Source organism: Hypanus sabinus, chromosome 9 (assembly GCF_030144855.1).
Source record: "Hypanus sabinus isolate sHypSab1 chromosome 9, sHypSab1.hap1, whole genome shotgun sequence".
Taxonomy (NCBI): domain Eukaryota; kingdom Metazoa; phylum Chordata; class Chondrichthyes; order Myliobatiformes; family Dasyatidae; genus Hypanus; species Hypanus sabinus.
Window position 1 is genome coordinate 169,151,445 of NC_082714.1, and position 27,624 is coordinate 169,179,068.

At 41.9% G+C, this 27,624-nt stretch overlaps 1 protein-coding gene across 2 annotated transcripts in view; it reads right to left on the bottom strand.

The window, feature by feature from the left end:
- Positions 1-27,624, bottom strand: part of ahcy (adenosylhomocysteinase) — a 103,613-nt gene that overhangs the window by 49,500 nt on the left and 26,489 nt on the right. For both annotated transcript variants that reach the window (XM_059981123.1, XM_059981122.1), the window contains 3 exons: positions 23,019-23,209; positions 6,815-6,890; positions 2,921-3,073 (listed from right to left, as the gene is read on the bottom strand). In XM_059981123.1, coding sequence (XP_059837106.1) covers positions 2,921-3,073; positions 6,815-6,890; positions 23,019-23,209 — 420 coding nt within the window. The remainder of the gene's footprint in view (positions 1-2,920; positions 3,074-6,814; positions 6,891-23,018; positions 23,210-27,624) is intronic.

Genomic DNA, 27,624 nt, shown 5'->3' on the forward strand with positions numbered 1-27,624 from the left:
GCCTGTAAAAGCTACACTTCATGGTAGACATGACAGCGCACCTGAACACGCTGAACACAGCTCTTCAGGGGAAAGGACGCACAGCCCTGCACATGTTGGAGGATGTTTTGGCATTCCAGCGCAAGTTGACAGTGCTTGCCAGAGATTTACAGAAAGGCACATTGTCTCACTTCCCCAATTTGAGAGAGTTCAAACAAGCTCACGACATGATAAGTTCGGAGTATTCACATTCTGCAATCATCGCAATGCAAACATCATTTGGGAAACGCTTCTGTGAGTTCAGAGAGGGAAAAAAAACACATTATCCTTCCCGGTCACTCCCCTAAGCATCGATCCATCCCTACTGAACACGACTGCATTGGCAGGTGTGAGTCAACCTGATCTTGAGATGGAACTGGCCGACATAGCCGACAAAGACATAATGGGTGTCCAAGTTTAGACGCTTGACAGCAGACCTTGAAGATGTTGCCCGTCAGAAGGCCTTTCTTCCTCAATCACAAATGGAGTGATATTAAAAACCTCCCCAAACCGGACAAACTTGTGTTCGAAACATGGAATGCTATCCCCGGCATTTATGTAAACATTAAAAAGTATGCGCTTGGAGTCCTGTCGATCCTTGGATCCACATATGTATGTGAGCAGGTGTTCTCCAACATGAACTTTATTAAAAACAAACATCGCGCACGCCTCACAGATGACAGCTTGCGATTCTGTGTAAAGTTGAAGGTGACGTCATACAGCCCTGATGTGCAGACACTGTGCGCTGAGGTCCAGGAACAGAAATCCCATTAACCAAGTTGACAGCTGGCTGACGTTATTTTTGGTTTGCTGCTGGCGGACAATTTAAGTTCGGCGTTTTTCATAAATACAAGAAGGACTCAAATAGACGTTGAGTATTTTACTTAAAAGTAACCTTCAACCCAACGTCTTTTTTTCGGAGTTCAAAATGTTTTTGTTGCATGCAGAAATGCAATTTCGTTTTCTCTGCAGGAGTTCATCGATTTCATAAATGCAATACATTATAGTTTGTTTATATATAGCATAAAGGCAAAAAAAATTGTATGCAGTGTTATTTCATTTTAAATGTCAAACGGGTTTTGTTGCTCCCAGTGTTTTCTTTTCTGTGGGAAAAGAGTCCAAATGGCTCTTTCAGTGGTAAAGGTTGCCGACCCCTGTCCTAGACTCTCCCACCATAGGAAACCTTTCCACATCTACTGTCTAGGCCTTTCAACATTTGAAAGGTTCCAATAAGATCCCCCCCTCCCCCCATCCTTCTAAATTCCAGCACGTACAGACCCATCAAACGTTTCTCATATGATAACCCTTTCATTCCTGGAATCACCCTTGTGAACCTCCTCTGGACCCTCTCCAATGCCAGCCCAAAACTATCCAGGTGAAGCCTCACTAGTGCCTTATAAAGCCTCAGCATTACATCCTTGCTCTTGTATTCTAGACTTCTTGAAATGAATGCTAACATGGCATTTGGCTTCCTCACCACTGATTCAGCTTGAGAGATTACCTTCAAGGTGTTATGCACAAGGACTCTCAAGTCCCTCTGCACCTCACATTCCTGGATTTTCTCCTTGTTTAGAAAATAGTCCACACATTTCTACTACCAAATTGCATGACCATGCATTTTCCAAAATTGTATTTGATTTGCCACTTCTTGCCCATTCTCCTCATCTGTCTAAGCCCTTCCGCATCCTACCCATTTCCTCAACACTACCTGCCCCTCCACCAATCTTCATATCATCTGCAACTTGGCAACAAAGCCATCTATTCTATCATCTAAATTATTGATATACAGCATAAAAAGATGCGATCCCAACACTAGCCCCTGTGAAACACCACTAGGCACTGGCAGCCAACCAGTAAAAGATCCTTTTATTCCCACTCACTGCCTCCTACCAATCAGCCAGTGCTCTAACCAAGTCAGTAACTTTCCTGTAATACCAGGGCAGAGCAAGTGGTTGATCAGTAAGAGAACTGATTTCAGGAATAAAGACCTGTACCTACAACATGGTATCCTGCACTTGTCATTCATTTCGTTCTTAAATTTGTCAGCTTGTAACAATATACACCCTCCAATGAATGATCCAGGTCCAGTGTTCACAAAAAGAGGCTTGCATTAACAATGTCATTGGGACATATAAAGCTCAAATAACTTTCATAAGGCTAGAAACTCAAGAATAACCAAAGGACGCCAAATTATGCAATTCTGCGTCATATTGAGTCCGGAACTTCAGCTCGTTACTCTAATAGATGTTAACTTTCAGTTTTATCAAGGAGATCTATCAGCATTTACATTATAAAAATCTACCACAATGTCATTAGGACAGCAAATACAAGCATGACCCAGCACAACTCGTAATCTTGACATCATCTGAAGCTTATCACCAGCATGCACCTCACTTTACATCAGCCTGTCAATCTTCATGCCATGCCACTCAAGGACTGTGGTAATTATTTTGTGACTATGTACCAGGTCACAACTACATGTACACCATTTTGCTCCCTGGCCCCAGCAGAACCATGTTTCGTTTATCTATACAAATTATTCTGTGAATGCAATACTCCAAAAATGCTGTAATAGAACTTAGTGATTTTCCAGTCATCAGCTCCATACCTGTGCATCTCTTAATACACAATCCATGCATCAATTCTTCAGAAATTTCAGTTGAATTACAATAATTTTCCAAAGTGATCTCAATTGTTGAGTATTTTGAAGTTACAGTGAAATCAAAGCTCTCCACATATCAAACTAATACAGTTGCCCAAGAAAGACTTCCCCAGTACATGTCCTTCATTTCCTTTAATAAGGTTAACTCTGTTCAGCAAGGATCAATTCAAAGATGAACACAACACAAATCTCTAATCTGGCAAGGATCACTGGAGCAAAGTAACAGCAGAGGCTTTTCACCTTGCAGGAGTTTAGGATGCTTAACATGGACAAGATTTGTAAGATCTCCACCATCATCCAAAATCATATTGAGAGGTTTTCCATCAGGGAAGTACAGTGTCTGCTCAATGCACCAGATGTATTCTTCATCCGTCTCTCCCTTCCAAGCATACACTGCAAAAAGAAAAAAAGTGACATGAAGAGTCAACCCTGAACAAAAACTCCATTCAGACTTATTTTTAAACAAAACACTTCATTGGTCATCACATGATGCATTTCAGAACAACCTAAAGACCAACCCACCCCATGCAGAAGTAAAGCATAGCAGTTTGCACAGACGTGGCACTTGTTGCAAATCAATCATGCCATTGACCTTAAGATAAAGGAGCAGAATTAGGCCATTTGATCCATTGAGTCTGCTCCACCGTTTCATCAGGGCTGATTTAGCCCCAATCTCCTGCCTTCTCCCTCTACCCCTTCATGCCCTAGCCAATCAGGAATCTATCAGCTCTGCCTTAAGTATACAAGACTTGGCCTCTACAACTGCCTGAGGCAACAAATTCCACAGATTCAACACTCTCGTACTAAAGAAATTCCTCACCTCCATTCTAAAAGGATACCCCTCTATTTCATTCTCTAGTCCTAGACTCTGCCACCGTATGAAATATTCTCTCCACATTCACTTTATTGAGACCTTTCAACATTCAATAGATTTCAATTAAGTCACCCTGCATTCTTCTGAATTCTACTGAGTACAGGCCCAGAGCCATCAAATGCTCTTCATATCACAAACCAGTCAATCACAGAAACATTTTCATAAACCTCCTTTGAACCCTCTCCAGTGTCAGCACATCCTTTAAGGGAAGGGACCCAAAACTGCCCAAGGTAACATACATAGAAACGTAGAAAACTTACGGCACAATACAGGCCCTTTGGCCCACAAAGCTGTGCCAAACAAGTCCTTACCTTAGAAAGTATACATAGCCCTCTAGTTTTCTAAGCTCCATGTACCTATCCAGGAGTCTCTTAAAAGACCCCATCATATCTGCCTCCACCACCATCACAGGCAGTCCATTCCACACACTCACCATTCTCCATGTTGTGTAAAAAAAAACTTACCCTGACATCTCCTCTGAACCTACTTCCAAACACCTTAAAATTGTGCCCTCTCATGCTAGCCATTTCAGCCCTGGGAAAAAGCCTCTGATTATCCACACGATCAATGCCTCTCATCTTATATACCTCTATCAGATCACCTCTCATCCTCTGCCACTCCAAGGAGAAAAGGCCAAGTTCACTCATAAGGCATGCTCCCCAATCCAGGCAACATCCCTTTAAATCTCCTCTGCACCCTTTCTATGGCTTCCACATCCTTCCTGTAGTGAGGTGACCAGAACTGAGCACAGTACTCCAAGTGGGGTCTGACCAGGGTGCTGCATAGCTGCAACATTACTTCTCGGCTCCTAAACTCAATCCCACAATTGACGAAGGCCAATAAACTATGTGCCTTCTTAACCAGAGTCAACCTGCACAGCAGCTTTGAGAGCCCTATGGACTCGGACCTCAAGATCCCTCTGATCCTCCACACTGCCGAGACTCTTACCCTTTGCTAAAGGGCTCATCAGACAACTCCTTCCCCTCACTCTGTAGAAATGAGAGCAACTTGTCTGTAAAGTCTCTGCTCTCAGCTATGGGAAACTCTGCTTCCAATCTGGTGCCCTCGTCCACACTCCCCATTTCTCTGAAAGTATGGATGGCCATCCTGATTGGACAACACAACATTCCTAAGCATCTCAATCTATAACAGTAACCCAAACACTACCAGTAGAACACACTGCTTCTGCAGAAAACCGTTACATGAAATACCCAACATTAACAATAACACCTTTACCAGGGCATTACAATTACGTTGCTAAGGCAATGGTGCAGGAGGGAGAGCTTCATATTGTTTCAACTGGCTCTCCTGGGGCAGATTTGACCTGCACAAAACTGTTTGCACCTGAATTGGAAGGGCAGCAGTACTCTTGCAACAAAGTTTGCTAGTGCTGCTCTGGCAAGTGGTGTATGTTAAACTAAAGATGTAGAGGGTTGTGAGCCATAGTAGCAGGGCAGCAAGTGGAGTGACTTTGATGAAAGTGGAAGCAAAGACAGAAGCCAGCTAGTTGATGAGAATGGTATGACTAATGCTATAAGTGGCATCTATTTCAGTGTAAGGAGTATTGTAGATAAGGCAGATGAACTTAGAAAATTAAACTATATTACAGCCAGGAATGGACTGATAGAATCCATAGAGCTTCAGGGTTGCCATGTTTTAGACATGATAGTCTAAAGTATTATAGGGGGCTGGGTAGCATTACTCATCAGGGAAAATACCACAGCAGTACTTGGGATATATAGGATGGCACATCTACTGAGACAATAAGGGTGCAACTGAAGAATAAAGGGACTACCACATTGACAATACTATTAAAGACCTCCCAATAATCTGTGGGATTAGGAGGACTAATTTGTAGAGATAGTAGACGGTCGCAAGTAATATTGCTGTGATAGTCAGTGATTTTAACTTTCCACTTATAGTATTGGTGCCCTAGTCAATAAGAGGATTGGATGGGTCAGTTTTCAAATGTGTTCAGGAAAGTTTCCTTAATCAGTATGTAGAAGTCCCAACTAGAGACTGCATGACACTGGATCTCTTAGGGATGGTCAACGTAGATAATATTAATCAAAAGGGCTGTTTCTAAGTTGTAAAAACGTCTAATATTAAAGAACAGGTTTAAAATGAGGGAACAATATGTGGGGTAATTCTTTTCAGGATAAGCAGTGTTCACGCTGCCCAGAGTGATGGTGAAAGCAAACATGGTAGCAGCATTTAAAAGGCAAATGAACATGGAGAACGGAAGGATTGAACATTGCTGGAAGATGGGCTTAATTTCATTTGGCATCCTGATCAGTACAGATTAGCGTGCCAAAAGGCACGTTCCTCTGATATTCAGTTCTATGTTGCACAACAGTGACTTGATGGCCAAGTCCCGCACTAACAATATCCTAGGGTTCACCATTTTTAGGGAGCAGTGTCTCAGAAAGGCAGCATCCATTGCTGGGGATCTCCAGCACCCAGGGCATGCCCTTTTCTCGCTGTTGCCATCAGGTGGGAGATGCGGAGGCCCGGAGGCATGCGCTCAGCAATTCAGGAGCAGCTTCTTCCCCTCTGCCATCCGATTCCTGAACGGACATTGAGGCTTTGGACACTACCTCACTTTTTAAAATATATATAGTATTTCTGCTTTTGCACATTTTTTAATAATCTTATCAATGTACATAATTGATTTACTTGTTTATTACTATGTTTTATTTGTTTTTCCTCTCTGCTAGATTATGTATTGTATTGAACTGCTGTTGCCAAGTTAACAAATTTCACGCCACATGCCGGTGATAATAAACCTGATTCAGATTCTGATATTGAGCTTAAGTGGACCACCATTGTGTGGTACAAAAGAGATGAGCATTTTGGTAGCTTTTAAAGAATGACCTGGTCAGTCTTCCCACTACCCACTTGTGCATGCCTTGCATCACAAAAAAAACAGACACCTGCAACAACAGCTGTAAGGCTCTGTGATCAAGACCACGACAGCCTTCAAATCAAAGTCAGGCTTGAAAAACTCCTCATTTGCTAGATTTGCTAGAGTAAAACTTAAAGTTCTATCATTCCCAGGACTACTATGCATCACTTGTAAGTAGTGAAAATATCTATTAGCCTTGATACACCTATGGAGAAATCAAACAATATTTAATTTCGAAAGCCAAGTATCAAAATGTAGAGGATCTTCCCCAAATTGAAAGCACATACACACAGGAAAATTAGAGAATGGCTCAAGTATTTACATTGCATTTGAGATGAGATACAAATATACTGACCAGGAACTCCAGATTTGGCAATTGCAGCAGCTGCATGATCCTGAGTTGAAAATATATTGCAGCTGGACCACTGTACCTGAAATGAGATCATGGCCATTACAAACCCAATGGATCAAGCAAGAGCATATCAAGTGAATTAATCAATACATGAGAAATTAAGCTGCAGTCATTAACAGTTGTTACACTAAAGTCCAAATTATTATAGAAGACCAACAACACACAGTTCAATTATACAAAACTATAGGCCTAACAACTGCAGGGAATGTACCGATGATCTTTAGGGATTCTTACTTGGAAAAGTATGGGCTTTAGGAAAAGTCAACATACCTTTGTGCTGGGTGGTCTTGTCTGCCAAGGAAGTGAGGAAAATTGACAAAGGTACATGGACTTTATTAAAGCCTCCATTGTCCTAATGAGGTAGTCTTTCCTTGTTTTTTGTCCTTAGCGTATTAAAACATCTTCAGATTTACCTTATTTCTGCCCACCAGTGATATTTTTTATTACCTCTGAAACCCCTTTCTTCTCAGGCGTCTCAGGAACCTGCTTGCATGCCTTTGCTAGCAGTCTCCCAACTCCACACTCAAGGACCTATTTTTCTAGGGCTGCTCACATGCTCTGGTGCTGCCAAATCCATAAGATTGGGATGTCTCTCGCACCCAAGCCCCGGATTGTGTGAATGCTGTGTGATTTGCTGCCCTACTACTCTCGTTGCCAGGAAATAACAAACAGCACACTGCATACAATTAAAGGAAGTATATTTATGAATATTAAATTAACTAAATGATTAGTAAAGAAAAGAAACAGAAAACACAAAAGGGCCCATTATAACTAAACAGTCAAATGTGTACAGATTGGAGCTCAACTCTTCTAAAAGTCGTTCACCGATCCTCAGTAGACTCCACACCTTGCTCCATCAAATCATGGTCCTCACTGGGTCGAATCTGATGACTGGTTCTCTCCATCTCTCACTGAACAAAGACCAAAGGTCACACCAGTGTCAGGCACACAAAAAAACCTCCCTAGATTGGATGGCTTACATTCCAAAGCACTCGTTATCTCTAACCCTGAGCTAAACACTGCTGCTACAGAAAGACCCTGACATGAAATATCCTACGTTAGAGTAAAAACTTTACCAGGGCAGTACACTTCCAAGTACCTTCTATATATTTTTAACACTGGAGGGAGCACAGTAACATAACAGTTAGCACAATACCTTTACAAGTGCCAGTGACACAGGTTCAATCTCATAGCTGTTAGCATAACACCAGTGACCCAGATTAAATTCCCAGTCTGTATGTTCTCGATGACTGCATGGGTTTCCTCTGGGTGCTCTGGTTTCCTCCCTCATTCCAAAGACGTAAAGGTTAGTAAACCAATTGATCACATGGATGCAACAGCACGGCACAGGCTTACTGGATCAGAGAGGCCTGTTACTGAGCTGCATCTCTAATTAAATGTACAGTACTTAACCCCCTCCCCACCTTACAACATCTCCACAGAACCTTGCACTCCAGGCACTGCTTATTTTGGCACTCACCCGACTTAAAATGGAAGGAGGAAGAGGCGGCACGCTGTTGAGATAGGGATTCGTTAGTCAGGGGAACAGACAAGAGGTTCCGTGGGCAAGAATGAGATTCCCGGATGGTATGTTGCCTCCCGGGTACCAGGATCTGGGATATCTCAAACATAGTCCTTAGCATTCTTAAGTGAACAGCCAGAAGTTTTGGTGCATGTAGCTACTAATGACGTTGGCAGGATGAGTGCCGAGGTTCTGCATAGGGAGTTCAGGGGATTAGGTGCCAAGTTAAAGGGGATGACTTCCAGGGTTGTTATCTCAGGATTGCTACCCATGCCACGTGCTCGTGGGGCCAGAAATAGGAAGATTATACAGTTTAATACATGGCTAAGGAGCTAGTGTAGGAAGGAGGGCATAAGATTTTTGGATTATTGGGCTTTTTCAGGGAAGGTGGGGCCTGTACAGAAGGGACAGTTTGCTCCTGAACTGAAAAGGGACTAATACATTAGTGGAATGGTTTGTTAACACTGCAAAGTGGGGTTTAAACTAGAATTGCAGGAGGATGGGAATCAGTGTGCCAGAATAGATCATGGAGAGTTTGTGGAGGCAGATGCTGGTGAGACCTCAAAGTCAGGAATCAAAAGGTTGAGCATGGTGTGACTAGTGTCCTGAGCTGTGTATATTGTATTTCAATGCATCATGGATAATAGTGCTGAAGATGAAGCAGCTAATTTACAAACAGAAGCAATGTGTAGAGAGCTCAGCCTGGTGATAGGGCAAAATTGCAGGCAATAGAATAAACAAACAGTGGACAAAATTGAAAAGGGAGAATACAGAACTGAAGATGTTGTAGGCATCAGTGACTCATGGCTGCTAGATTATAGCTGGGAGATTATACTGCAATTTGAGAGGGAGCAGCATAAGTCAGATGCATCAGTATCACAATGGAATAAAGGGAATTACAGAGGCATGAGAGAGGAGCTCGCCCAGGTGGATTGGAGGAGGATGCTGGTGGGGATGATGGCAGGACAGAGGTGGCTGAAGTTCATAGAAATAGTTCACAAGGCACAGGCTAGATATGACCCACAGAAGTAGTTCTCTACTGGCAGAGTTAGGCTACTGTGGCTGACAAGGGAAGTTAAGGACTGCATAAAAGCCAAGGAAAGGGCGTATAAGGTAGCAACTCTAAGTGGGAAGTTAGGTGATTGGGAAGCTTTTAAAGTTCATTAAAAGTCAACTAAAAGAAGCCATGGAAAAGATCAAGTATGACAGCAAACTAGCCAATAATATAAAGCAGGATACTAAAAGTTTTTTCATTTATCTAAAGAATAAAAGGGAGGTGCGAGTTGATATTGGACCACTGGAAAATGATGCTGGGGACAGAGAAAAGGCAGATCAATTTAAGTATCTTGCTTCAGTCTTTACTGTGGAAGTTAGTATCTGTACGCCTGAGGTCCACGAATGTAATTGCCATTGTTATTTAAAAAAGAAAAAATGCCAGGCAAAACTGAAAGGTCTTAAGGTGGACAAGTCACCTGGGCCAGATGAGGTTGCTGAAGAGGTAATGGATGCGTTGATCATGATCTTTCAAGAATCACTTGATTCTGGCATGGTCCCAGAGAACTGGAAAATTGCAAATGTCACTCCACTCTAAGTATGGAGGAAAACAAAAGAAAGGAAATTGTAGGCCAGTTAGCCTAACTCTCAGTGGTTAGGAAAGTGTCATAGGCCATTATTAAGGATGAGGTTTTGGGAAACTGGGAGACTAATGATAAAATACGTCAAAGTCTGCATGGTTTCTGCCTGACAAAAGGGAAATCTTGCCTGACAAATCTGTTGAAACAAAGGAGAGGCAGTAAATGTTATTTACTTAAATTTTCAGAAAGCATTTGATAAGGTGCCTTACATGAGCTGTTTAACAAGATTATCTAATGGTCTTACTGGAAATATACCAGCATGGATAGAGGAATGGTTGACAGGCAAGAGGCAGCAACTAAGGGGGCCTTTTTTGGTTGGCTGCCAGTGACTAAGTGGTGTTCATCAGGGTCAGCATTGGGACTGCTACTTTGACAAGGTACCACGCTCAAGGCTGCTTAATACATGGTATTCCAGGCAAGATTCTAGCATAGATAAAGCAGTGGCTGATTGGCAGGAGGAAAAGAGTGGGAATAAACTGAGCCTTTTCTGTCTGGCTGCCAGTGACGTTCCACCAGGGTTTGTGCTGGGACCAATTCCTTTTACATTGTATGTCAATGATTTGGAGGATGAAATTGATGGCTTTGCTGTGAAGTTTGCAGACAATGAAGATAGATGGAGGGAACAGTAGCTCTGAGGAAGCAGAGAGGTTACAGAAGGATTTAGACATTAGGAGAATGGGCAAAGAAGTGGCAGATGGAATACAGTGTCAGGAAGTGTATGATCATGCACTTTGGTAAAAGAAATGAAAGGGTTGACCATTTTCTAAGTGGCAAGAAAATCTAAAAAAAATCTGAGTTGCCAAGTGACTGGGAAGTCCTTGTGCAGGATTCGCTAAAGGTTAATTTGAAGGGCGAGTCTGTGGTGTGGAAGGTAAATGCAATGTTAGCATTCATTTCAAGAGAACTAGAATATAAAAGTAAGGATGTAATGTTGCAACTTTATAAAACACTTGGAGTATAGTGAGCAGGTTTGGACCTTTCTCTTAGAAAAGATGTGCTGAAACTGGAGAACGTTCAAAGGAGAATCACAAAAATGATTCCAGGATTGAATGACTTGTCATTAAAAATGTTTGATGGCTCTGGGCCTGTATTCACTAGAACTCAGAAGAATGAGGGGTAACGTCACTGAAACCCATCAAATGGTGAAAGGCCTTGATAGAGTGGATGCTTCCTATAGTAGGAATGTAAGATCAGAGGGGACAGTCTCAGAATAGAGGCTTTTAGAACAGAGATGAGAAGGAATTTCACTTTGCATCAGTCTTCACTGTGGAAGACACTAGCAGTGTCAGAGTGAGGGAAGAGAAACAAGTGCAGTTATTTCAAGGAAGAAGGTGCTCAAAAAGCTGAAAGACCCAAGGGTACCCAAGTCATGCAGACCAGATGAGCTGCACCCTAGGGTTCTAAAAGCTGTAGCGGGGAGATATTGTGGAAGCATTTATAACTATATAACAATTACAGCACGGAAAAAGGCCATTTCGGCCCTTCTAGTCCATGCCGAACACTTACTCTCACCTAGTCCCACTGGCCCGCACACAGCCCATAACCCTCCATTCCTTTCCTGTCCATATACCTAACCAATTTTACTTTAAATGACAGTAGCGAACCTGCCTCTACCACTTCTACTGGAAGCTCGTTCCACACAGCTACCACTCTGAGTAAAGAAATTCCCCTTCATGTTACCCTTAAACTTTTGCCCCCTAACTCTCAACTCATGTCCTCTTGTTTGAATCTCCCCTACTCTCAATGGAAAAAAGCCTATCCACGTCAACTCTATCTATCCCCTTATAATTTTAAATACCTCTATCAAGTCCCCCCTCAACCTTCTATGCTCCAAAGGATAAAGACCTAACTTGTTCAACCTTTCCCTGAAACCCAGGTAACATACTAGCAAATCTTCTCTGTACTCCCTCTATTTTGTTGACATCTTTCCTATAATTCACTGACTAGAACTGTACACAATACTCCAAATTCGGCCTTACCAATGGTTTGTACAATTTTAACATTACATCCCAACTCCTATACTCAATGCTCTGATTTATAAAGGCCAACATACCAAAAGCTTTCTTCACCACCCTATCCACATGAGATTCCACCTTCAGGGAACTATGCACCATTATTCCTAGATCACTCTGTTCTACTACATTCTTCAATGCCCTACCATTTACCATGTATGTCCTATTTGGATTATTCCTACCAAAATGTAGCACCTCACACTTATCAGCATTAAACTCCATCTGCCATCGTTCAGCCCACTCTTCTAACTGGCCTAAATCTCTCTCCAAGCTATGAAAACCTACTTCATTATCCACAATGCCACCTACCTTAGTATCATCTGCATACTTACTAATCCAATTTACCACACCATCATCCAGATCATTAATGTGTATGACAAACAACACTGGACCAAGTACAGATCCCTGAGGCACACCACCAGCCACTGGCCTCCAACCTGACAAACAGTTATCCACCACTACTCTCTGGCATCTCCCAACCAGCCACTGTTAAATCCATTTTACTACTTCAATATTAATACCTAACGAGTTAACCTTCCTAACTAACCTACTGTGCGGAACCTTGACAAAGGCCTTACTGAAGTCCATATAGACAACATCCACTGCTTTACCCTCGTCGACTTTCCTCGTAATCTCCTCAAAAAATTCAATAAGATTTATCAAACATGACCTTCCATGCACAAATCCATGCTGTTCCAAATCAGACCCTGTCTATCCAGATAACTATATATACTATCTCTAAGAATACTTTCCATTAATTTACACACCACTGACGTCAAACTGACAGGCCTATAATTGCTAGGTTTACTCTTAGAACCCTTTTTAAACAATGGAACAACATGAGCAATGTGCCAATCCTCTGGCACCATCCCCATTTCTAATGACATTTGAAATATTTCAATGCCCCTGCTATTTCCATACTAACTTCCCTCAAGGTCCGAGGGAATATCCTGTAAGGACCCAGAGATTCAACCACTTTTATATTCCTTAAAAGCGCCAATACTTCCTCCTCTTTAATTGTCATAATTTCCAAAACTTCCCTACTTGTTTCCCTTACCTTACACAATTCAATATCCTTCTACTTAATGAATATCAAAGAAATCATTCAAAATCTCGCCCATCTCTTTCGGCTCCACACATAGCTGTCCACTCTGATTCTCTAAGGGACCAATCTTATCCCTCACTATCTTTTTGCTATTAGTACAACTGTAGAAACCCTTCAGATTTATTTTCACCTTACTTGCCAAAGCAACCTCGTATCTTCTTCTAGCTTTTCTAATTTCTTTGAGATTCTTCTTACATTCTTTATATTCCTCGAACACCTCATTTACTCCATGCTGTCTATATTTATTGTGGATATCTTTTTCCTAACCAAGTTTCCAATATCCCTTGAAAACCATAGCTCTCTCAAACTTTTAACCTTTCCTTTCAACCTAACAGGAACAAAGATTCTGTACCCTCAAACTTTCACCTTTAAATGACCTCCATTTCTCTATTACATCCTTCCCATAAAACAAATTGTCCCAATCCACTCCTAATAAATCTTTTTGAATCTCCTCAAGGTTAGCCTTTCTCCAATCAAAAATCTCAACCCTGGGTCTAGTCCTATCCTTCTCCATAATTATATTGAAACTAATGGCATTGTGAACACCGGACCCGAAGTGCTCCCCAACACATACCTCCGTCACCTGACCTATTTCATTCCCTAACAGAAGATCCAACACTGCCCCTTCTCTAGTTGGTACCTCTATGTATTGCTGCAAAAATACTATCCTGCACACATTTTACAAACTCCAAACCATCCAGCCCTTTTACAGAATGGGCTTCCCAGTCTATGTGTGGAAAATTAAAATCTTCCACAATCATAACCCTGTGCTTACTACAAATATCTGCCATCTCCTTGCAAATTTGCTCCTCCAATTCTCACTCCCCATTAGATGGTCTATAATACACCCCTATAAGTGTTACTACAGCTTTCCCATTCCTCAATTCCATCCAAATAGCCTCCCTAGACAAGCCTTCTAATCTATCCTGCCAGAGGACCTCTGTAATATTTTCTCTAACAAGCAACGCAACACCTCCCCCTCTTGTCCCTCCAATTTGCAATGATCTTTGAAAAAAAATCATTGGTCTCTGGCATGGTGCCAGAGAACTAGAAAACTACAAACGTCACTCCATTCTAAGGAGGCAGCAGAAAGGAAATTACAGGCCAGTTAGCCTGACCTCAATAATTGACTCCAACATCTTTCCAATTACTAAGGATGAGTTGTGGAGTTCTTGGTAACACCGGAGAAGATAAGACAAAGTCAGCATGGATTCCTCAAGGGAAAATCTTCCAACAAACTTGTTGGAATGCTTTAGAGAGATTACAAGTAGGATAGATAAATGGAATGCAGTGGATGTTACATATTTAGACCTTCAGAAAGCCTTTGACAAGGTACCACACATGAGACTGCTTACCTAGTTAATAGCTCAGGGTATTACAGGAAAGTTACTAACATGGTTAGAGCACTAGCTGGTTGGTAGGAGGCAGCAAGTGGAAATAAAAGGATCCTTGTCTGGCTAGTTGACATTGATTAGTAGTATCCCACAGAGATCAGTGTTGGGACCACTTCTTTATATGCTGTATATCAATGATTTAGATAGATGGCTTTGTTGCCAATTTAGCAGATGATACAAAGATTGGTGGAGGGGCAGGTAGTGTTGAGGAAACAGGTAGGCTGCAAAAGGATTTAGACAGATCAAGAGAATGGACGAGAGTGGCAAATGAAATACAATGTTGGAAAATGCATAGTCAAGCACTTTGGGGTAACAGATATAGATACATAGACTATTTTGTAAATGGAGAGAAAATCCAAAAACCTGAGATGCAAAGGGACTTGTGCAGTACACCTTAAAGGTTAACTTGCAGGTTGAGTCTGTGGTGAGGAAGGCAAATGCAATGTCAGCAGTCATCTCAAGAGGTCTAGGATACAAGAGCAGGGATGTGACACTGAGGCTTTGCAAGGCACCTCGAGTATTGTGAACAGTTTTGGGCTCAGCTAAATAAAAATGTGTAGCATTGGAGAGGGTCCAGAGGAGGCTCACAAAGATTATTCCGGAAATAAAAGGGTTATCATACAAGCAATGTTTGATGGCTCTGAGTCTGCAGTTGCAGGAATTTAGAAGGATGAGGGGGAAGATCATTGAAATCTTTTAACTATTGAAAGTCATAGACAGAGTAAATATGGAAAAGATGTTTCCCATGGTGGGAGAGTCTAGGACAAGAGGGCACAGGCTCAGGATAGAGGGCATTCATTCAAAACAGATGTGGAGAAATTTCTTTAACCAAAGGGTGGTGGATTTATGGAATTTGTTGTCACATGCAGCTGTGGAGGCCAGGTTGTTGGGTATATTTAAGGCAGAGATTGATAGGTTCTTGATTGGACATGGCATCAGGGGTTACGAGAAGTCAGGGGAATGGAGTTCAGGAGAGGATAAAGGAACAGCCATGATTGAATGGTGGAGCAGACTTGATGGGCCAAATGGCACAGTTTTGCTCCTATATCTTATGGTCTTGCATCTTCAACAACGTCCACCATCTGCTAAATTCAGCACACAAGCCATCTACACTTAGAGACTAAAAAGGTCACCGGAAATGTGTAAGAGTGCAGAATAAAAGGAGGATGACTTGGACTGATGTTGGGTAGTGAGCCTGGCCAGGTGACTGACCGGTGTGGGAAGTGACCACAACCCCTTCACTTTCAGAAGAGCTATCGATAAGGAGAGTTTTAAATTGTACCAGGAAAAGTTATGCAGGAACTAAGAAGAGCTAATTGGGAATAACTTTTTTTCCTGGCAAGTCCACATCAGACATGTGGAGGGTATTTAACAATCAATTGCACAGCCTTACAGGAAAGGCACGTTCCCATTAGATGGAAGGATGGTGAAAGAATGAATCTTGGATTCCAGAGAAATTATGAATTTGGTCAAGAAAAAAAAAAGTATGTAAAGCCTTGGAAGTTAAGATCATACAGAGCACATGGGAAGTATAAAGAAGCCAGAAAAGAACTGAAGGGAGTCAGCGGGAGACGCTCATGGAGTGAGTACTGTTTTGGATTCGCTCCATAACCTTCACTTTTTTTTAAACCTTTGACCACCATTATCCAGCTTATTTTTACCTACACCGAAAGTTTCTTTGTTATTTTTTTTTGAATTTACTGTTAAGAGTTTGTCGTGAATTTTTGAAGATATGCAAACAGAAATGTCTCTCAGGTCTAAAGCACGAGAACCTGGGCGCAGTCCGAATGGTAACGGAAAGAAGCAGGCTCCGCCACAACACACTCAATTAACATGAATTGTTTATGGAGGTTTTGGACAAAAAATATGATGAACTACAACAATTTTTTAAACAAGATATAGAGGCTTTTCAAGATTACATGGTTAAGACGGATTCAGTAATTAACCAGCAGCAAGCTCTTATCGCATCTCTGCAAGAAGATGCTCGGAAATGAGATTTGACTATTGAAAAATTGCAACAGGATTTAATTTCAACCATTAAACTGGTGGAAGCACTTAAAGCCAAGAGTGACGATTTTGAGAATCGGTCCAGAAGACAGAACCTACGTATACTTAGTCTTCCAGACAGCATAGAAAAAGACGACCCTTCAAAATATTTTGCTCAACTATTAAAAGAAGCGTTTCTGTCGATTTTCCCAAATAACCCTCCATTATTGGATCGCGCACATAGAATTCGGCATCGATCACCGAGTGCTACAGATACACCTTCGGTTGTAATTGTCCGGTTTCATTATGTACACGACAAAGAACAACTTATTCGTGCGGCTCGGCGGGCGGGAATGGTTAAATTTCAAGAGCACTACTTCCGTTTGGTTGAAGATTTTAGCCCTGATCTTATGGAAAAAAGGCTTCTTTTCAAACCGCTGATGGCTGAATGTTATGAGAAAAATTTGAAACCTGCGCTGCTATACCCTGCAAAGCTTCGAATCTCTCAGCCGAATGTTCCTCGTCAGGTTTTCCTTTCTATATCCGAAGAAGTTATCTGGAGAAGAATTTCCCTACTGCTACAAACACCAGTCTCTAATAAATGAACGATTCTGATCGTGTAAGATGGTTCTCGATTTCTTAAACCAGAAAGAATCTCTGGTTATTGGTGTAGGTTTATCCTATACTTTATATTTAAGTTAAAGTGTGTTTTCGTCATATCAATTGCTCTGTTTTAAACACTTTAACCATTATACTATATTCTTGACTATTAATTTTGTTCCTTCGAAGGTATATTTTTAACCCTTTGAAGATGAATTCTTTTTGATTAAGATGGTGGTTTTTTGAAAAAGAATTTTGGTTTTGTTTAAGATGGCGTTATTTTTTTTCTCTCGTCTTCTTCCTACAATGCATCGCTTATCATAGGTTAAATATTTTTTTGTTTTGTCTGGGCTTTAGCCCAATTTATAAGCTTTTAGTGACTATATTCTTATTTTTTACAACTATATTTAGAAGTATGGTTTTTAGTATAGCGATTTTAATTTTTAAAGTTTTTTAATATATATATCCTTTATATACGGAGTGGTCTTCCGCTGACATAGGGGTAGAATTAGTCTTATTCTTTCCTTTTTCAAGCCATATTTTGGCTTTTTCTCTTTTTCTTGGGGGGGGTGGGGGATGGTCTGTTTTCTAATTTTATTTTTTCTCCATCAGTTTGTTTTAGATTTTTCATTTGGGCTGTTTTTGAACTTCAAATATGTCTGCGTTGTCGTCATTTCCGGGTCCTCTCTTTACTTTTGTTCCTCTTCCGGGTGCATGAGTTTACAAGTTAGTTAACCCTTTCTATACCAAAGGGTTGATTTTAGAATTATGGCTCAGACCATTAATTTTGTGTCTTGGAATACTAATGGTTTAAATCATCTGATTAAACGAAAGAAGATTTTCAAAGTATTCCAAAGACTTAATGCTCATATCATTTTTGTACAAGAAACTCATGTGAGGAAGGAGGTCAAATTTCGCTTTTTTAGGTTTTGGCGGGGTCAACAGTATCATGCAAATTCGAACGCCAAAGTAAAAGGAGTTTCAATTTTTATTGACTCCTCTATTCCATTTGTTCAACATATCTTTTCGGATCTGAATGGTAGATTTTTGTTAATTATGGGTTTACTTTGTAATAAAAAGGTTGTTGTGGTTAATGTTTATGCTCCAAATGTGGATTGTCCTGACTCTTTTAAGTCCTTATTTACTTCTTTACCCAATCTAAATGAATATAAGTTAATAATGGGTGGTGACTTTAATTGTTGTTTAAATCCTTTGATGGATAAATCTTTATGTATTCAGACTTTACCTAATAAGTCGGCCACTTGTATTAACTCCTTTTTGACTGATAATGGAGTTTTTGATGTTTGGAGATTTCGGCATCCTAACGACAAAGAGTTTTCTTTTTTCTCACATGTTTATCATTCTTATTCAAGAATTGATTTTTTTTTGTAGACTCTTGTTTTATTCCATCGGTAATCGGTTGTAATTACGATATTATAGCTATCTCTGACCATGCTCCATTAATACTTTCTATTAAATTTACGGATACAGTTTCTAATGCCAGACAATGGCGATTTGACTCTACCTTATTGCAGGACTCGGACTTTATAAAATTTATGAAGGAGCAGATCGATTTCTTCTTTTCAACTAATTTCACAGATGATATCTCCTGCGGAACACTTTGGGACACTTTTAAAGCATATATACGTGGACAGATCATCTCTTACTCTGTTGGTTTGAGAAAACATACTAAGACGGAAACTCTTTTATTGGTTGATAAAATTAAAGAGATTGATAAGAAATATTCAATTGCTCCTAGTAAGAAGCTTTACAAAGGGTTGAACTTCAAATGGAACATAGTTTATTACTTACATCTCCAACTGAAAATCAATTAATGAAAACCAGATCTGATTTTCATATACATAGTGATAAATCTGGTAAACTGTTAGCTAGTTAATTGAAGAATGCTTTGGTTAAACGTCAAATCACTAAGATTCGTCAGCAAAATGGGAATTTGACAGTTAATCAGGATGAGATAAATAAGGCATTTCAAGACTTCTATACCTCCCAGTATCAATCTGAATTCCCTCAGGATCGTAATACCATGTGTGATTTTCTTGGGAAATGAAATTTCCCAAGATTATCCGATGATCTTTCAATATTAGATACTCCTATTATGGATGTAGAAATTAAAGGGGCTATTTCCTCAATGAATTCTGGGAAAGCACCAGGTCCAGATGGGTATACAGTAGAATTTTTATAATTTTTTTCTGCTACTCTTTCTCCTTGGTTATGTAAGGTTTTTGAGGAAGCAATTAGATTGGGGAATTTGCCACGATCTTTTTATAGAGCTTCCATTTCTCTAATATTGAAGAAAGATAAAGACCCTACTGACTGTGCATCCTATAGACCAATATCTTTATTGAATGTAGACTCCAAGATTTTTTCCAAATTACTGGCATCCAGTTTGGAGAAGGTATTACCCAAAATTATTTCAGAAGATCAAACCGGTTTTATTAAAAATCGCTATTCTTTTTTCAACGTTAGGAGATTACTGAATATCGTTTATACTCCCTCACATGACACTTCAGAATGAGTGATTTCATTAGATGCAGAGAAAGCATTTGACAGAATTGAATGGCCTTACTTATTTAATGTGTTGGAGAAGTTTAATTTTAGTCCGACATTCATTTCTTGGATTAAATTGATTTATCACACTCCAGTAGCCTCAGTGTTTACCAATAATCAAAGATCTCCCTTTTTTCGCCTATTTCGGGGCACTAGACAAGGATGTCCTCTTAGTCCATTACTATTTAACATTGCCTTAGAACCTTTGGCAATTGCCATCAGAGAATCACAGGATATTTTGGGTATTAATCGTGGGACAGACATTCATAAGTTATCTTTGTATGCAGATGATTTATTATTATTCATTTCTAACACTGAGAAATCTATTCCAGCAGTTTTATCATTGTTGGCTCAATTTAGTGAGTTTTCTGGGTATAAGTTAAATCTTAATAAGAGTGAACTGTTTCCTTTGAATAGACAGGTCCCAATATATGGAAATTTACCTTTTAAATTAGTTAATGACTCTTATTTATTTAGGGATCAAAATCACAAAAAACCATAAAGATTTATTTAGGTTTAATTTTTTACCCTTAATTGATCAGATTAAAGGCTTGTTTACTAAGTGGTCACCATTATCTTTATCTCTAATAGGCAGGATTAATGCTATTAAGATGGTTATTTTACCTAAGTTTTTATATATTTTTCAAGCAGTACCAATTTTTATTCCGAAATCTTTTTTTTACTAATGTTGATTCAAAAATTTCCTCATATATATGGCAGAATAAAAATCCCAGGTGAGGTAAAATATATTTACAGAAGACAAAGGAGGAAGGCGGGTTAGCATTACCTAATTTCAGATTTTATTATTGGGCAGTTAATATTAGATATTTGTCATGTTGGTTGAAAGATTGGGGTGGATCTTTTGGCCATCATTGGGTGAGTTTAGAAATTAAATCTGTATCAGGTTATGCTCTGGGTTCTATTTTAGGGACTTCTCTCCCTTCTGCTCTCTCTAAATTGCCGAAACGAATTGACAACCCGATAGTTAAACATACTTTACGTATATGGTTTCAATTTCGGAAATTTTTGACTCAATTCGTTTTAAATAGTCCTATTGTATTTAATTGCTTTTTCCACCCTTCCATTATAGATCAAGCTTATTTGGCTTGGAAAACTAAGGGATTGCTAAGATTTTCTGATTTATTTTTGGACAATTGTTTTATGTCTTTTGAGCAATTATCCAACAAATATAACTTGCCTAGATTTCATTTTTTTTTAGATATTTACAGATTAGACATTTTTAAAGTACTGTACTCCCTACGTTTCCAAATTTTGTGCCTTCAGATATTTTGGAGAGTTTGTTTGAATTAGACCCTTTTCAAAAAGGGCTTATTTCAAAACTTTATAATATAATTATGAAGATACGTTCAGAGCCCCTTTATAAGACCAAAAAGGATTTGGAAAGAGAGCTTAACCTTATTATTCCTAGTGAGAATTGGGATAGAATTCTTCAATTAGTTAATACATCATCGATATGTGCCAAACATTCATTAATACAATTTAAGGTCGTACATAGGGCCCATATGTCCAAGGATAAATTAGCTCATTTTTACTCTTATATAAATCCTATTTGTGATAGATGTCAATCTGAAATTGCGTCTTTAACTCATATGTTTTGGTCATGTCCGCTTTTGAAAAAATATTGGAAAGATATTTTTGATATTATCTCTGCGGTTTTGAATATTGATTTACAAACTCATCCTATTACCGCAATTGTTGATTTACCAATGATGGACTTACTGCATTTATCTGCTTCCGCCCGTCGAATGATTGCATTTCTAACTCTGATGGCTAGAAGATCTATATTGTTGAATTGGAAGGAAATTAACCCTCCCACTGTATTTAATTGGTTTTCTCAAACTATGTTATGTTTAAATTTAGAAAAAATTAGAAGTGGTGTTTTTGATACTTCTATTAAATTTGAAAAGATATGGAGACCATTTATTCAATATTTTCATATGATGTAGTATGACCCCGTTCCAAGTTCATTTGACTTTCCAGTTTTTTAGCTTATGTATGTTGAGAGGACCGGAAGTGACGGCATTGATGATTATTTATTCTTGTGAGATATTATAAACAGCCTTTTTTTTCTCCCAACGTTTCTTTTTTTTCTTTTTTTTGCTTCTTTTTTCTTCATTAGTCATTAGATTAGTAGATTAGTTAATTTTGCATTATATATTTTTCTTTCTGTTTTTTTTATATCATATATTATAAAATATCTAGACTTACCATGTTCATACATATACTGTAGGTTTATGTCTTGGTAAACCCATTATACCATAACTATTGTTTATGTCTTTTTTCATCTGTAATGGAATTTGTATGTTTGTAATTTTTTTATTAATATATCATTTGTATTTTGTCCACATTATCAATAATAATAAAGATTGAGAAAGAAAAGAAGGAACTGAAGGGAATTAGGAAAGCCAGGACGGGCCATGAAAAGTCCTGGCAATAGAGTTAAGGTCAAGATCCTTCATAGCTCCTGGAAAGTGGCTACACAGGTGGATAGGGTGATTAAGCTAGCCTATGGAATGCTTGTTTTATTAATCGAGGCATTGAGTTTAAAAGTCAAAAGTTTGTTTATAAAACCCTGGTTAGGCCACATTTGCAGCATTGCATACAGTTCTGGTCACTCCATTATGAGGGATGTGGAGGCTTTGGAGAGGGGCAGAGGAGGTTTAATAGGATGCTACCTGGTTTAGAGGACATGAGAGACTGGACAAACTTGAGTGGTGGAGGCTGAGGGGAGATAATCTTATAAACCTCATGAGAGGGATAGAGTAGACAGTAGAAATGTTTTATACCAGAGGGCATACATTGAAAGTGAGAGGGGGCAGATTCAAAGAGGATTAGAGAGGGAAGTTTTTTGAACTCGGTGGTGGATGCCTGAAATGCACTGTCTGGTTGGTGGTAGAGGCAAATACATTATAGATCTTTAAGAGAAGCTTTGATAAGCATGTGAATGTGAGGAAGATGGAGAGATAATGGATGTTCTGTAGGTAGGAGGGATTCACTTTTGGATGAAGGTGGTTCAGCACACCATTGTGGGCCAAGGGCCTGTTCCTGTACTGCACTTCTATATTGACAAACTACTGGATGAGAACTGGCAACTTATTTCTTTCGAGCTGTAAACAATAAGGACAGCCAAGGAAAATACTGTTGGCACTGAGCAGCAGCTGCTGGAATCTCAAAGAACAGAAAATGCTGGGAAATCACAGCTGGGAAAATTAGAATCTTACTACAATACAACCTCAAGTTTTAAAAATATTAAAAAACGACTGAAATTAGATATTATCATAAATTATGGTTTTCTTGAACATTACCTCTGCCCCAAGTGCCACAAGAGTCTCAATTAATACAGCTGTTTGAACAGTCATGTGAAGACAGCCTGCGATTCGAGCCCCTTTGAGTGGTTTGGTGTCTCCATACATCTTCCTCATCATCATCAAGCCAGGCATCTCATTTTCGGCAATTTCAATTGCTTTCCGACCCCATTCAGCCAAACTAATGTCAGCTTTAATAATGAGAAAAAAAATTCAGACACAAGTTAGCAAACAACATTGTTTCATAGAACCAAAGATATCTACAGCACATTACAGGCCCTTCGGCCCACAATGTTGTGTCAACCATGTAAACTACTCTTAAAAACTGCCTCGAATTACCCCACCGAATAGCCCATTATTTTTCTAAGCTCCATGTACCTATCCAAGAGACTCTGGAAAGACCCCATTGTATCCGCTTCCACCACCGTCGCCAGCACTGCATTCCATGCACTCACCACTGTGTGGACAAACTTAACTCAATCATCCCCCTTGTAACTATTTCCAAGCACCTTAAAACCTTGCCCCCTCATGTTAACCATTTCAGCCCTGGGAAAAAGCTGCTGACTATCCACATAATCGACGCCTCTCATTTTATAAACCTCTATCAGGTCACCTCTCACTCTGTCGTTCCAAGGAGAAAAGGCCAAGTTCACTCAAACTATTCTCATAAAGCACACTCTCCAATCCAGGTAGCATCTTTAAAAATCTCTACGGTATCCATATCCTTCCTGTAGTGAGGTGACCAGAAATGAACACAGTATTCCAAGTGGGGTCTGACTAATGTCACAGTTCTCTCAATCCCATGGCTGAAGGTCATCATACCATACACCTTAACACTGTCAATCTGCACAGCAGCTATGGACACAGACCCCAAGATCTCGCTGATCCTTCACAGTACCAAGAGTCTTGCCATTATTATATTCTGTCTCCAAACTTGACCTACCAAAACAAACCACTTCACACTTACCCGGGTTGAACTCCATCTGCCAATTCTTAGTCCATTTCTGCATCTTACTGATGTCCCACTGTAACCTCTTACAACCCTCCAGACTATCCAGAAAACCCAACTTTTGTGTCATCAGCAAGCTTACTAATCCACCCTTCTACTTCCTCATCCAGGTCATTTATAAAAATCACAAGGAGGGGTCCCAGAACAGATTCCTGTGGAATACCACTGGTCACCATCCTCCATGCAGAATACGAAGCATCTACAACCATCCTTTTGCATTCTGTGGACAAGCCAATTCCAGATCCACAAAGCATGGTCTCCTTGCGTCCTATGACTCTGTGGCGACCCACTTTCTGCGCAGGCGAACCGGCTCACAAATAGCCCGCGCGCAGGGAGAGACTTTGGTAATGCACCTCTGACGTCATTTCCACCCGGAGAGGGTGGGAACTAGGGATTAAAAGCCAGTGCTGCAAAGTTTGAATAAACTAGTCTCGAAACGACTTACCGACTGCGTGTCGTCTCTAGCTCTGTATGTAGTACATCGCTACATTAGTGACCCTGACGGTCCAAACGGGATTCGGACCAAAGATGACCGACTCTTCATCTGTTCACGTAGTTTTGCTAAAACTGCCAACTTTCTGGATACTGCGACCATGCGTGTGGTTGAGCCAAGCAGAAGCCCAGTTCCAGATTCCACAGATATCTTCTGATTCCACGTGTTACTATTACGTGGTGAGCTCCCTTGACCAGGAGACAGTCGCCCAGGTTGCGGATTTCACATAGTCGCCCCCAGGAGGTGGCAAATATGAAGCATTCAAAGCACTGCTCATTGGGACCTTTGGCCTCTCACGGCATGAGCGAGGTGCCCACCTGCTGTTAGGGAGACAGGCCGCCATTAGCATCAATGAACAAGATGCTGGCCCTGGCTGACAGACACAGGCCCTGCCTCATGTTCGAGCAAGTGTTCCTGGAGCAACTGCCCGAGGACATACATCTGCTGCTGGCCGACGCAGATTTCAGTGACCCCCCCCCCCCCCCCCGGAAGGTCGCGGCCCGGGCAGACGTGCTGTGGAAAGCCAAGAAGGGGAGCGTGGCGTCCGTCGGTCAGATTACCAAACCATTTGCAGACCAGACTAGGCCTGGCAAGGGGGTGCACACAACACAGAGGCAGGAGTGAGGAGGCCAGTGAACAGTGGTGTTTCTACCACCAGCGGTGGGGCACAGAAGCCCGCCGTTGTCGCTCGCTCTGCAAGGGTCAGGGCCAGCTGCCGCTAATGGCTATGGCGGCTGGCCACCAGGACAGCCCCTTGTACATCTGGGACAAACAGTCGGGACTCTACTTCTTGGTCGACACCGGAGGGGAAGTCAGCGTCTTACCACCGAGGGCCACAAATGGCAGCACGATACGAACCTACGGCACCCGCACAGTGCAGCTGCAGTTCGGCGCCAGCTGGTTCACATGAGACTTCACGCTGGCTGCCGTGGCCCAACCACTCCTGGGGGCGGACTTCTTGTGAGCTCACAGCCTGCTGGTCGACTTGCAAGGGAAAAGACTGGTACATGCCGAGAATTTCCAGACATTCTCCCTGGGTGAAGCCAAGTTGCCGGCCCCACACCTGGACTCCATCACGCTGTCGGACAACGAATTCACCAGAATCCTGGCAGACTTTCCAACAATTCTGGCACCACAGTTCACAGCAGCCATGTCCAGACACAGAGTACAGCACTACATCCCAACCCAGGGATCACCCCTCCACGCCCATGCACAAAGGCTCCCCCCAGAAAAGCTACGCCTGGCGAAGGAGTTCAAGAGGATGGAGGAATTGGGGATCATACAGAGGTCCAACAGCCCATGGGCCTCCCCCCTGCACATGGTGCCCAAAGCAGCCGGGGCTGGAGACCATGCAGCGACTACCGCAAACTGAATGAGGCTACAACTCCAGACTGCTACCCCGTGCCGCACTTACAGGACTTTGCAGCAAACCTGCCCGGGGCAAGAATCTTTTCTAAGGTAGACCTCGTCCGGGGATACCATCAAATCCCGGTACACTCTGAAGACATCCCCAAAGCAGCACTCATCACCCCCGCTCAGCCTGTTCGAATTCCTCCGAATGCCGCTCGGCCTGAAGAATGCCGCACAGACTTTCCAGCAGCTAATGGATGCGGTGGGCAGCGACCTGGACTTTGCTTTCATCTATTTGAATGACATCCTCATAGCCAGCAGTAGTCACCAGGAGCATCTGTCCCACTTCCGCCAGTTCTACTCCTGCCTGAGTGATTTCAGCCCCATGATCAACCCGGCCAAATGCCAGTTCAGTCGACACCATCAACTTCCTGGACCACAGGATTACCAAAGACGGGGCAACACCTCTGCCCGCTAAGGTAGACACGATCCGCCACTTTGCCTGTCCCAGCACAGTCAAAGGCCTGCAAGAGTTTGTTGGTCTGGTGAACTTCTACCACCGTTTCCTCCCCTCAGCAGCCCGTATCATGCGCCCTTTGTACACCCTGATGTCGGGTAAAGGCAAGGACATTACTTGGGACAAGGAGGCTGCAGCTGCTTTCGTTAAAGCCAAGGAAGCCTTGGCAGATGCCGCGATGCTGGTGCACCCCAGAACGGACGTTCTGATGACCTCACGGTGGACGCATCCGACACAGCAGTCAGTGAGGTGCTGCAGCAACTCATCGAGGGGCGCTGGCAACCCCTAGCGTTCTTCAGCAAACCCCTACGACCACCCGAAGTCAAGTACAGTGCCTTCAACCAGGAGCTGTTGGCACTGTATCTGGCAATCCGGCATTTCAGGTACTTCTTAGAAGGCAGGCTGTTCACTGCATTCAGACCGCAAACCGTTGACCTTCGCGTTCACGAAGGTGTCTGATCCCTGGTCGGCTCGTCAGCAGCGACATCTGTCCTACATCTCCGAGTACACGACGGACATCCAGCATGTCTCGGGAAAGGACAACGTCATGGCGGATGCACTCTCCAGACCAACTGTCCAGGCTCTGTCCCTGGGGGTGGACTATGCAGCACTGGTGGAGGCACAGCAGGCAGACGACGAGATGCCCAGCTACAGGACTGCAGACTCGGGTTTGCAGCTGCAAGACTTCCTCGTAGGCCCCGGTGAGACGTGGCTACTGGCCAATCTCACCCCATTGCCCCGGCAGCGAGTTTTCAACTCCATACACAGTTTGGCGCACCCATCTATCAGGACAACCGTCCAGCTGGTCTCCAGCAAGTTCGCATGGCACGGACTTCACAAACAGGTCAGCGAATGGGCCAGAATGTGCGCGCAGTGCCAAACAGCCAAGGTGCAGCGGCACACTAAAGCCCCGCCGCAGCAGTTCAAACCCACCCGCCGGAGGTTTGACCACATTCATGTGGATATCGGGGGCCCCTACCAGTGTCATGAGGAGGGCGGTACCTCCTAACTATGGTAGACCGGTTCACGAGATGGCCAGAGGCGGTCCCGCTCACTGACACATCTGCCGATTCCTGTGCTCGAGCACTGATCACAACCTGGGTAGCACGCTTCAGGGTACCGGCCCACATTACCTCCGACAGAGGCGCCCAGTTCACCTTCAGCCTGTGGTCGGCTGTGGCCAGCCTGTTGGGAATGCAGCTACACCACACTACTGCCTACCACCCACAGTCGAACG